The sequence below is a fragment of the Mesoplodon bidens genome, assembly GCF_964165515.1.
Source record: "Mesoplodon bidens genome assembly, chromosome: 13".
Lineage (NCBI taxonomy): Eukaryota > Metazoa > Chordata > Mammalia > Artiodactyla > Ziphiidae > Mesoplodon > Mesoplodon bidens.
Genome location: NC_138169.1, coordinates 38,952,219 through 38,965,731, shown reverse-complemented (window position 1 = coordinate 38,965,731; position 13,513 = coordinate 38,952,219). Strand labels below are relative to the sequence as shown.

The window sequence follows — 13,513 nt, the reverse complement described above, 5'->3', positions numbered from 1 at the left end:
ATAATCTTTGTGAACTGCAGTCTTTCTTCAGTATGGGTTGGCCATGGTCAGCAGCCAAAGGCATTCTGATTAGATTGTTTCTCTATTTTTGTATTAAATCGGGGTTAACTTCACCTATAAAAAGCTTTTCCCAAACTGTATGTCAATGTTCCACTCAAGATATAAACTGGTGTTCTGTGGAAGTAAAGAAAAGAGAAAGGAAGTGACATCAATAGTCTTAAATATATGAGAAATATTATTTATATATTGATTGAAAATCTGCCTTTCAGAAAGTTGCCATATCTAAGAATGAGAGGACCTGGTATGAACGGGTATTTTAAGCATGAACGTATGACATCTGATTAGAGCATCAGTGCAAAGGCAGCACTGCCCAGTGGTCGCAGTGATGCATCATCAACTCAGGGATTGATGGTCACTGTTCCAGGCCTTGTCTTTTCGTATCATGTTTATCATCTTTTTGTCCTTAAAATAAAAATAAATTTATCAATTAGTTTTGTTATAAAGAGAAAAACTATTAGCCAAATGATCATTCTTTAGCAATTAATTTATCTGAGATCATTTTTGGTGTTCTACTTTAATCCGTGCACTCATTCGGTCTTATAAACCCCTATCACTGCTCTGCAATGCACCACTTAGAAGTTTTCATTATTAGTTAAGTCTGGGAAATGCTACACTATAAGACTAACAGTTTTAACTTCTGTGAAGGATGAATAACTATCAATGATAAAAAAATAGAAAGCAGATTTTCTAAAATGGCTTTATTTTAAAAACCTATACAGCTTTGATTTAATAAAAAATATTGCCATGAAATACCTAATTATACAGCAACAGAAATAAACCCCCAAATACAGTTAATTAGAGGTTATCCAAAAATAAATTCACGATTTTAAAGTTGGAATACACATGCTTTTTTTCAGATAAACAATTTTAAAACTGTTTCAGATGGTTTTCATCTTAAAACATCCAGGCTACACATACTTAATCTTTTGAACTAAAACCAGACAACCTCTCAGTAACTTCACAAATAAGTGTTTCTATTAACCTGAAAAAGAAAATAACCCCCAAACCCTTCAATTACTGATTTAGTCACAAAATGCTAACAAAGCCAAGTAAATCATTGTTTTAAAATGTGTACCTCTTGAAAATGAAATCTACATCTGAGTTGTGAAGCATAATAAACTTTTTATAGAAAGTTGAACCTTTATGACTAGTCAATTTATTTTCTATCAAGTGTACCCTATTCAGACTACTTTCACAATATCTCTTAATCCTGAAAGAATGTGAGGTGGTGAAATAGGAAAACCTTCTTTGGCGCTATAGATAGAGAGGTACCTTAAATGTAAACAACTGCAATGAGAGCCTTCTAGATGTGGGCACCTATGTCTTGTACAGAGTTGGAGATGTATTTCCTTGTTTCTCAAAGACATGATAATCTCCTTCCCAATAATAAAAGATTTGATGTACTGAGATTTGTTTTCAAATGCCATAACAATCAAAATTCATGTATACATCTATAAAGAACAGTTTCAAAAGATCAGAGAAAAGCATTATATAATGGTATTATATCATAGGCTTTATTTATGGTAAATGTTTGCATTCATTTTTAAAAGATTAGCTCTTGCCAAGCATTTTTAAGCAAAAGCTAATGAACGAGAATCATTTGCCATAAAAAAACTATATTCACAAACAAGACTTTAATCAAGTGAAAGCTAAAAAACACTGGAAAAAATACAAAACACTGCTGAGTTGATTAAACCACCTTCTATCGCTAAATATATTTAGAATGACACAAGCATATTGAACAGAAAATCAATTTTGTGGACTCAGTCTAAGTAAGACCAGCGTTAAGAGTGTCATGCAGTTCACGATTTTCTTAAAAAAAATTTTTTTTCAAACCAAATCTCTTGAACAAAAGGTCTTCTTTTCATTTGAGGGGAAGACAATCTGTTTTCCAAACAGATTCTCCTTTTATACGAAAATAGCAAACTGTATGAACTCTAGCTCCTCTTCCCAGGTGCTACTTATACATGACTTTGCATAATGACTTAACATAGAAGCACTTTCCTGTTAACAGTGTCATGGCCATAAATAATCCATTTAAAAAAAAACAAATGATCAAGTGCAAATCTAAGAAAACTTCCTTTAAAGAATTACCCAAACCCAGCACACAAGCAGGATCGCTATTACACGAGCTAAGAAGTACAACTTATGAACGTGTGTATGATGATAAACACACACTAAAGATCACCTTCTATAAACTTTTAGTAGTGTTGCCAAGTTAATAATTCTTTCAAGGCACTGAAGAATTATGTAGATGGATTTTCCAAAATATAACTAACAATTGCTTAAATTGTTAAAAAGCCCTGAGTCAGAACTTTCAATAGCTTCCTGAAATTACAGATTTCAGACACAATGGCACATTTGTTTATTGTATAGAAAATTACAAGAACATTTTGCTTTTTGGAGGAAAGAAGTAATGTTTATGAAACAAAATCAGACAGACTGCACAAGAAAAGTAAAATATTCAGCAATATTATCTTTCTTACACGTTTTGTGTCAATTGTAACTTGTAGTTACGTATTTAGGCACCAAACTGATGTGGCAAGTCACCTTTCTTGTACCTACTACTTCCTCAACAAAATAAAAATCTCAATTTTTAACCTCAGGTTTCCATCTCCTCCTTAGTCACAAATATGAATAAATGCTGGAAAACTAATACTCTGACAGAAAAAGAGGTAGAAAATGCCAAGGTAGCAACTTACAATTTTAATTCACCAGTTCTACTAACTAGTTCATATTTTTATACTCTAGTTTCACCCACTACAAACCATTTATCAGCAAATTGAGGCTAAATCTAAAAAATTTTCCCCCTCACTGCAGCAAAGCAATGTATACATGAGACAGCATTAAATAGTTTTTTTTCTTCAAATTTAATGTTTTGAAGAAGTACAACTGTAATTAATACTGTTATAGTTTTATATATATGTTAAAGTTCCAAGGCTATACATGATTATCAAGTAATATCAGTAAGCATTCCTATCATAATATTCAAGCAAATAAAATTAGGTTGCCTTTTTGAGAGAAAAATACATTTTGAAACAGTTACAAGTAGACTTAAAGAAAACTGACATTTTTCAACAAAGAGGCACACAAAATTTGCGAAAATCTATTACCTTCCCAATTTAGTACAAATTCAAAGCTAACCTAATTCTAATGTTTAAAATGTGTTTCTCTCCTCTGGCTCAAAATGAAGTAACAAACCCTTCTAATTAAAAGATATTTAAAACCTACTCAATTACAACTGATGATAATTGGGAGGCAGGGGAGAAATTCTGTCTCCCTCAGATTTGATATTTACCATCACTTTAGATCTTGCAAACACAAACAAACTCTTAATAATTCAGGTGTTTCTTGATTTATACTTAATCAAAATTCTATTCCACTGGAGGAGGGAGAGGGGGGTTGGGTTGTTGCTTAATGGGTACAGAGTTTCAATTCTGCAAAATGAGAAAGTTCTGGAGATCTGTTTCATAGCAACGTGAATATACTTAACACTACTCAACTGTATGCTTAAAACTTGTTAGTATAGTAAATTTTATGGTTTGTGTTTTTAACCACAATTTTAAAAATGCAAAAAATTCTATGCCGAAATTCAATTTTTACACAAATTATTCCTATAAATATTTTAGATACTCTGAGAGGGTAAGGGGATAAATGCTTTTCCTTTCGGATTTTTTTTTTTTTAAGCAAGCTGTTCTAAAGTCTACAATTCCCAAAGCAATTATCAATTAAACTACACTAAAAACTGCCTGAAAGACCCTTCATTCAATTGAATATACTCTCTACAACTTACTGCTTTGATAAAATCTACATGATCCCCACTTTTCTCTAAACTCAGAAACTGACTTTTCTTTCTTACTTACTGCAACCCCTGCCATCCTCCCTATCCAACTCCATCACCAATTGTCCTAGTTCGTAAGGTTAAATATTTCTTAGTCCAAAAGGGTCCAAAATTCATAATAAACAAAGAACAGCAACTGTGCAACACATAACTAGACAGTCTATTTCTACCATGTAAAAATGACCTAGCAAGCTCGGAAATTTGAATTGGATAAATCTTAAGCAGCATGCATTGCAATATGCTAAAATGCTCTTACAGGCTAAAGCCATCAAATATATAAATTTAAGAAAGTTATTTTCAACATTATCAATTAATTTTATGCCTCAGTAGCTAGGTGGTCAATCTGCAATGTTTAAACTTACAAATAACAAAGCATAATTTGGCCAGCTAAACTAAAACACTTGTGTAATATAATATTCCTATACTAATACAAAATGATCTTCTCTTGAAAAACTTTCTTGCTCCCAATAAAATTAAGTATGTATATAGTATAAACAGTAAGAATGTTAAATTATGTGAAGAAAAGCTATTAGAATAGCACCATTCGGTAAGTTGTATCTATGTTTTGGGTAACAGAGCTGACAACGTTAGAAGAATAAGAGAAAAAAAAAATGTGGTAGGAGTGAGGGGGTACAGAGAGGGAATCCAAATACTACTTAATGACAAGTCTTCCAAAACATTAGGAAGAAATGTTATCAGTGTCTTTAGATCCCTTCTTTTTTTTTTTTTTTTTTTTTTTTTTTTTGCGGTAGGCGGGCCTCTCACTGTTGTGGCCTCTCCCCTTGCAGAGCACAGGCTCCGGACGCGCAGGCTCAGCAGCCATGGCTCACGGGCCTAGCCGCTCTGCGGCATGTGGGATCTTCCCAGACCGGGGCACGAACCCGTGTCCCCTGCATCGGCAGGCGGACTCTCAACCACTGCGCCACCAGGGAAGCCCTAGATCCCTTCTTTTTGAAGGGAATACTTCAAATATACAACGGCTGCATGATAAATTCTGTATGTGCTTAGAAGCTGACAATTTTTTCACTGTTGTGTACCTTGCCCCTGAAGCCCAATAAATATGTTTTTGAATGAAAGCAGTTTTTTTTTTTAAACCAATCTAGGAAAAGAAAAAGCTCTTTTGAGGCACAAGGTAGAGATGATAATGACAAGGAAACATCCTAATTGGGAAAGTACTGCTGAGACATATAATAAGAGGTAGCAGTTTCACAGAGTTAGAGCAAAGTCATTAAACAATTAAGTTCTTAATCTTCTTCTCACTCACAAACTGAAAATAAGTTTAAAATAATTTTTTAGGTGCTTAAAAACATGAATAGAGAAACATTTTCTTTTCACTAGACAAATTTCAATGTGGTACAAAGAAGCACTATAATTATAGTGCCTATGACTTTTGTAATAGTTTATAAGTTATTATATTTTTAGTATGGAGGAAATAAACTAGTCTGGAAGATGAAACTGCCTTTTAGGGATATAAGTTTAAGCTCTGCAGCTCAGAAGACAAACAACAAGAATTTAAGTGAAGTAAAGCTCCTGACCATACAATTCTCTGGTTGGCCAAGCTATGCATGAGTCAGCTAGATGTTCCCTCCTTACAAGTTGATCTACTGGAAAAGAGATGGGCAGCCTCTGGCATGGAAGAGAAGGAAAACCCTGACTTACATTGTTTTCAGATCTGAAAGAAAACAGTCTGTCTGTCTCTTTATGTGAACATCATCAGACAGATATTCTATCTTTTTATAACTTCAAAATATGGCTTAATCAACAGCCTCAGTGGCTCATTATTAGATAACTAAGTAGAGTCAATATAAATTTTCAAATTTAAAATTTATAAAAATTTTACTGTTCTAAATAAGCCACTCAGCTTAAACACAGATACGGAATTACCGAGACTATAAAGCCAGGCAGCAAAGCGCACCACTGTTCTCACCAGGACTTGCAGAGGCGGCAGCCATAAATTAGCCAGAAATACAATGCTGTGAGGGCTAGAGACTTTGTACTTTCAAATTTAGCTGTTGCAGCAGAAAAACTGAAATAAGAACCAGATTCAAAGGGGAAAAAACTTACAAAAAAGATAACTATCCTTAGGAGTTAACTTATACACAGTATATAGTAGATACTATTGTAAACAGCTGATTATTTATATAATTATAAATATATATTTATTTATAATCTAGCAGTAATGAACCCCAAAACACTTATTTATGTGTATATTCATTTTAGACGCTGAAAGATTACTCATTCCAAGGAGAAAAAATAATTAGATGTTCTAGAGTAAACAAAACCAAACCACAGGTAATCAGACATATTTCTGTAAATGTCCTAGTCATTCTTTCTAAAGTAAGTATCTATCAACTGGTTATTTACTAGGTCTTGGATATTGCTGGCAGTTGAAATAACATCCCCATCGTTAGGTATGAAGAGAGACCCTGTTCTTTATAGTAAGCTTTACTGTCTGAGAGAGAGTGGAAGCGAGGCCTACGATGAAGGTAGAATCAGTAACACTGGCAGAATTAACAGACACAGAGGAGAAAGGACTGCTGCCTTTGGACAGTGCATTACCCATCTCGGATCACTGCTACTCAGCACATTAGAGAAGCTAAACTGAACCTCAGAGACCCAAACAGGGCAATATCATTTCACTGGTCAGATCAAGCCTGGATAAGTAACCACTGGGGAAACTGAGGCACACTTTCCACAGACAGTTTTTTAAAAGCTGGCTGAACAAAACAGTGTACAAATTAATATAAGAAAGGCAACCGTTAACAGTCAGTTAATAGGTGCTCTTTTATTGGATGACTCCCCCCACCCCCTTCAGTTCCCCACTATGATTGCTTGTTTTTCTTTTTCATGTCTATCAGTCATTTTGAAACTGGCAATTTGATTCAAGTTAAACAATTTTCCTTTGAATCCAGAAAATAAGTTAAATGCAAACTTAATATTCTCTCATTCTATATTTCCATTTACTCTAAGAATTTAGAAACAATCACTTGATAACTTTATCTTAAAAAGAGAATCCTCTCTTCAGTATTCCCTTAACCATGCAGAACTTGTACTATAATTTTATCGTTTAACATACATGACATAATGGTTTGACTTCCCCCTTTCATTTGATGCATGACTTTTCTGAGTACCTGTATCAGCTCACTGTGTAAAATCATGATAAATTGAAAGATAGCTGATCATAAGGAAGTATATCTTTTGAGGTCTAACAAATTTATAAACTATAAGAGAAAATGCAATAAAAACAAAAATAACAGGAGATCCTTAAAGGATATTCCCCCTTAGAAGTCAAAGGTAAATCACCTATGAATTACATGGATTCGATGTTTCAGATTGAAAGGAAAAACCCAAAAAAACAAAAAACACGGCTTCAAACACTGTTTTGTAGAGTTTTTGTTGTTGTTGTTCTGGTACATTTACAGTCTAATTACACTCTAGTAAAGAAACTATGATATTAAAAATTAATTCATTAGAACCTCCAACTAGCTCACTAAGATCTCATGACCAAATACTTCAGCTAACAAAACACACTGAGTTTTTAAGTTAATACAAAAGAATCCTTCGTTCAATAGCCTTTCGACAAATAGGACATTCACTCATTCGGTCTCCACAGAGCTGGCACGTTCCATGGCCACAAAGGAAAATCATATTCTTCAGACGATCCAAACACACAGGGCACATTGTCTGGAATGTGAGATAACAAATAAAGTAATAAATGCTGAGACATTTTCTATTTTAAAAGTGTAATGTAACAACTCTGTAACATCATTCATTTTCTTTTATTGTTTTAGTCAAATAATCTTTTGTTGCTTTAAAATTTTTAAACAGTTAAAACATCATCCTTATAAAACAGAAATATTGGTTGTACTGTCAGGTCAGTATAAAAGGTACTATCTACAATAAATATTACATAAAACAAATAGTATATAAAATTAAAAATTCAAATGCCAAAATCTAACAGGAAAAGGATGAAAATAGCTCCATTCAGTCTGACTCAGATTCTCCAACCCTAGGTACTATGCTGTTCTTGCATGAAAATAACACAATGTATGGGGGGGGGGTGGGGAGCAGTGAAGGGATGTTGCTGAGAACACACACATACCAAGCACCATGCTGGATATGATACAGTCTCAAGGCCTACATCACTCCCACTTCAAAAAAGAGGAAACTGAGGCTTAGTGGGGTTAAAGACTTCCCAGGGCAAGCTATAATGTGAACTCAGGTCCACGTGGCCCCAGAGCTCTTGCTTTTAAAAATGATGCTGCACTGTAATACTTTCAATGTAGACCCCCTTAGTTAAAAACAATTAACCTTAGTTATATATTGTTAAATGTAACTTAATCAACTTAGAAGAATTAAGGAGGATACTTCTGTGAAGTTTTCTAGAAAATCACATATTTACTTACAAAGCACATTTTATATTTATAAAAACATATTTTACCTTAATATATCATAATACTTCACTCTGAATTAGACCTTTCCCAAATAACATAGAAATGAAATAATTAAATTAAAATGTCTAGATTAATAAACCAGGCCTAAAGCCTATATGAAAATGTGGCAACCAACTCTGACAATACCAGAAATCATTGTGAAGAAAACAACAGAAAAAAAGAACCATAGTCTAACTTGCTAGCTCCATTCTTCCAAAGTAAATTTTCACATTTATCCTTGAAGTTTTGAGAAGCAAAGCTGTAGAAAAATCATAACTTTTTATTTTAAAAAGCCAAAGCAGCTTTTTAAAATTAAATTAGTTTCTTTTTCATTAAACTTTCTAGAGGTCTAAGTAGTTAATTAATAACTTCCAAAAGTAAACACATCTGTGCAGTTTGGGTTAAGTTACTTTGGATTAATATATGCTTAATAGCACATAAAATTAATCTTTGTCTTTTAAAGAGACATTGGGGTAACAGAAAGATTGGAGATTTAAAATTTAAAAAGAGACTTATTCAGATGCCTTCTCTTGGTAACCTTGAAGGGGTCCCTGAAAGAAATTCCAACATTCCACAGAAAATAAGTTTTAACTGTTTAAATACTTTAGTGATGAAATATCGCCATGAAGATTATTTAAGAAAGAAAAAACTTCAGATAGAAAAGACAAGAGTGAGACTCTTAACAAGTGCATGGCAACACTGATGTGACTGCCAAACTAGAGAAAGAACACCCTTTGCTACTCAATCCTTTCATTTGATTCAATCCTTTGAATCAAATCAGATTTAACTGGTGGGTCAAATGGTAAGCTAAGGGGGAAAAAAGACTTTTTTTACCAGATAACTAAAAATTTTAGGTAACTTTATTTTACTGTTGCTTTTATTAAATATTAAGCAGATACGAAAGAGTACTTCTGTTGGTATGTATAAGATACAAAGAACAATATAACCACCACCCAGCTTAACACAGGAATATATATCCTCCTCCACCCCTCACTGATAACCACTATTCTGAATTTTGCATTTATTTACCTTTCCCTTGCTTTTCTTTATAGGTGTGTGTGTGTGTGTGTGTGTGTGCATGCGCGTCCTTTTCTCCTTTTTACTGAAGTATCACATCTATACAGAAATGTGCACAAATCATAAATGTATAATTTAATAAACGTTCACAGACCGATCAAATGCAAGTAATCAACTTAGATCATGAAATGGAACTATCAACACTCTAGAAATTTCCCTCGTGCCCCCTCCTAGCCATCTCAGCCAAAAAAACCCCACTACCCTTGATTTTAATCACCATCTGTGTGATTTTTTTCTTCCAAGTTTGGATCCCCAAACAATATCCTATTTAGTTTTATGAGACAGTGACAAACTTTCCCAAGGTATTTTTACTAATTTATATTCCCACCAGCACTGTATGAGTTACAGCTGCTAAGTATTTTGCCTAAACACTTGATATTGACAGTTTCTAACATTTTTTCCCCTCAATCTGATAGGTAGGAAAAGATACCTCAGTGTGGTGTAGCATTTTTTCATGTTGGTCACTGGTGCGTTTCCTATTTTGTAAAGTACTTGATGAACTCTTCTCATCAGACTTTGCTGATTGCAAATATTCAAACACTACAAGTTGATACACTAATATGCACCACGCTTACTACAGAAAACACTAGTAATTTTATAGAAAAAGATGAAATGCCGTTCTTCGAGTCACTGTTCACCATGAAGAAATCACCGTTACCTGCTCTTTAATGTCCTGTAACTGCTGCTGCAGCTTCTGCACGTCTGCATTGACGTTGGTGTTATCCTTATCCTTTTGTAACACCGGAATATTCCCACTTGCTATATAGTACAGATAAAGAATCTTAATGTTACTGACTGTTTTGAAGCAAGAATGATTCTTTATTTCTAAAATCATTAGTTTTATTTATTAAAAACACAGGACTATTATTAGAATCCTCTTAAAAAATTTATTTTCCCAAGTGGACAACAGAAACAGCAGTGACATTCATGTTATACTCCTTCATTTATAATCTTTGGAAAACAAACAGGTTTACACATTAATTTCTAATTATATTTAACTCAGCTAGACAATAGTCCACACACAGACTTCTGGGTTTTCCAAGGCTCTCCTTGTTTTGTTATTGATCTGAGATGAGGAACTCCATGAAAGAAAGGTCATGCTCTACTAAATGGAAGGAAATTTTTTATTTCCCTTTTCCTACTCTCTAGATTCTTGGTCTTTTACTCTAGTTAATCTGTCCCCAGGATTTTTATCCTGCCCTATCGGTGATGAAGAAAAAGAGCTCTGGGCATAAGTAGCTATGCTAATGTTCTTCCTCATCTGTACACAGAACAAAGAAATCAAAGAGATCATCCAGCTTATGTCTAGTGCAGAGATGAAAAATATTTTTATACAGCTGTACTACAGGTGACCCTTGAACAATGCAGGGGTTAATCAACAAATAACATAGTCTGCCCTCCACATCCATGGTTTCTCTACATTCCCAGATTCAACCAACCACACACGGACCGTGTAGTTCTGTAGTATTTACTACTAAAAAATATCCAAGTTTTGGGAGTTCCCTGGTGGCCCAGTGTTAGGATTCCAGGCTTTCACTGACATGGCCCAGGTTCAATCCCTGGTTGGGGAACTGAGATCCGCAAGCTGTGCAGCATGGCCAAAAAAAAAAAAAAAATCCAAGTTTAAACAGACCCTGGCAGTTCAAACCTGTGATGTTCGAGGGTCAACTGTACTGAAAAGGTTGAAGGTAAATAATTTACTTTTCATCTTTCCACTTGTTCACTGGGTTACACTTCAGTTTATCTACAGTTACTCCGTCACAAAGAATTACTGTTCTATAAAATACTTAAACACACGAGGTAAACCTATTTCATAACATAATGAGGTTAATACTTGTGTAAATTGAGAAAATAATTTATAATATGATGTCCTCCCACCCTAAGACACAATACATTTCATCTTAAAAATAGCCAGCAAATTTTCTTTAAGCAAGAATACTCTTTATAACACACATGGAGGTTTCTTAAAAGACTAATGTTAAAAGGTCCATAATCATGTTACAAGTTAGAAAAATACAATTTCAGGTTTCTAATAATGTAACAAGAGCAAAACCCTACCTGTTCCTTGTAGATTCAAGTCACATACCTTCTGCTTTACAAGGAGACAGTGTACTATGAGAAGACATGTCTATGAAAGTCCCAATAAGAAAGCGAAGTAAGAAAATCCACTTACAGATATCATCAGTGGCATCCTCTGAACTTTTCCCTCCACAACACATGATGAAGGGCACTCTTCGTTCAACTACTGCCCGACACTGCACACACTTTTTCATCAGATTAGCACAGTCTGGAAACAGCAATAGGACACTTCTCACAAAAGAGAACGTGAACAGGGTTGCCTTCCTCTGCTCATTTTTCATAACTTAAATTTAACACTGAGATGAACACTGTCATATCAATACATAATTCTACCTTCTTAAAATGTTATCAACCTAAGAATGTATGTTTTTCATTAGTAGCCTCTAGAATACAGAGCCCATCATCATGAAACTAATGACATTTTCTAATACATTGGAATAAATTGTGAGGAGGAGGAGGTTTTAAGTTTTTTTAAAATACGTAACGTAAATATTTCAAGATCTTAAGGCTTGAGAATAAAGGAGGGAGATACCCTTCATAAATTTAACTACTACAACAAGAATTATAAGGCTGCTCACATGATACTTTTTAAAAAAATACTTCCTTTTGCAAATCGCTTCTCTCTTAAATTCCTAAAGTATGTTGAACAATTCTCTCCCTTCTATCAGACTGATGTAATCTAACAAGGAAATTGCTTAGTGACTATTTTTTTAATGTAGCAGTCAGGAAGATATCAAAAATTTATCATAATGGACTATCTTTCTAATACCTATATATCGGTAGAATGCTTCCCCATTCCAAGAAGAAATACCCAGGCAAAATTCTATGTTATGGATTATTAATACTACACCTAAAGTTATTAATTAATTATAAAATAACACAGTGTTTCAACACATTCTTTCCCATTAGCATTTATTATGGAAAGTATACTCCATATCTTAGCTTATATACCAAGTGTCTTTGTCATTTCAAAAACAGGAAAAATAGCAAAAACTGTGGCAGGATGTCTTATGACAAGACAGTAAACCTTAACAAAGCACAAAACCACCAACGTGGACAAGGGGGTCACACACTCCCAACAGTGCTTATGCTGGTGGACAGAGAATAACAATTCTCTGTCAAGGCCGATCCTGTGCCGAGGCCTAAATAGAGATGGGTCTGATGCTGGCCTAGGCAAGATGCACTAGGTAGGAACTAATGTTAGTAGATACCTGGTTTGGGGTTTGTCTTCAATCTGAGAGCAGGTTTTTTTTCTTGAATTTAAAGAATTAATTTAATTGCCTAAGTATATAATATGTAACCACAATTATTTTAAATTCTTGTAGCTATTAAGTTAGGTTGTTATATTGTTTATATAAAATCTTTCTTCCATCCCTCCAAAAGGGATGTAATTTCTCCTTCCTTTGATTACTGTGATGTGGGGACTGGACCACCTGCTGCACTGTATACTCCTTGAGAAACGGACATTTTCCACCTCGATTTCATCTTCCCTAGCAAATAAATGTTTACCAATGGTCTGTACAATGGAGAAAACTCTACTTCTTAGGTTTCTTGTAAAGATAAAAGAGGAAACACTCAAAAAGAGATTAAAATGCCTGGTACAAATTAAGAGCTCAATAAAAGTTAGCCGTTGCTTTTGTTACATTCTAAAGCAAAAATAATGTAAAAATGTTGGGAAACTCCTGCGGGAAAATATTACTTTAAGGCTCTAGAATCTGTATTACCAACTACTAACTATAATCAGCTTTCAAGTCACTTTGGTCCCTGACAGGGTCAGCAAACCCAACCAGTCACTTGTTTTTATAAATAAAGTTTTAATGGAAAACAGTCCCACCCATTTGTTTACATATTGTCTGTGGTTGTTTTTGCACTACAATGGCAGAGGTAAGCAATTGGAAAGAGTTGAGGTGTTACTACAGAAATCATGTGGCCCACAAAGCCAAAAATATGTTTTATTTGACCCTTTACAGAAAATGTTTGCTAACTCCTGGGCTATGAAAATTTACATAACCTGAGCTCTTTA

The 13,513-nt window shown here is 34.2% G+C and overlaps 1 protein-coding gene across 1 annotated transcript in view; it reads right to left on the bottom strand.

The window, feature by feature from the left end:
- Positions 1–6,671: 6,671 nt before the first annotated feature.
- MIB1 (MIB E3 ubiquitin protein ligase 1) overlaps positions 6,672–13,513 on the bottom strand; it is a 119,344-nt gene continuing 112,502 nt past the window's right edge. Inside the window, exons 19-21 of the mRNA XM_081252737.1 lie at positions 11,585–11,698; positions 10,070–10,170; positions 6,672–7,585 (exon numbers count right to left, since the gene is read on the bottom strand). Of these exons, the coding sequence (XP_081108863.1) occupies positions 7,445–7,585; positions 10,070–10,170; positions 11,585–11,698 (356 nt within the window). The 3' untranslated portion in view covers positions 6,672–7,444. The remainder of the gene's footprint in view (positions 7,586–10,069; positions 10,171–11,584; positions 11,699–13,513) is intronic.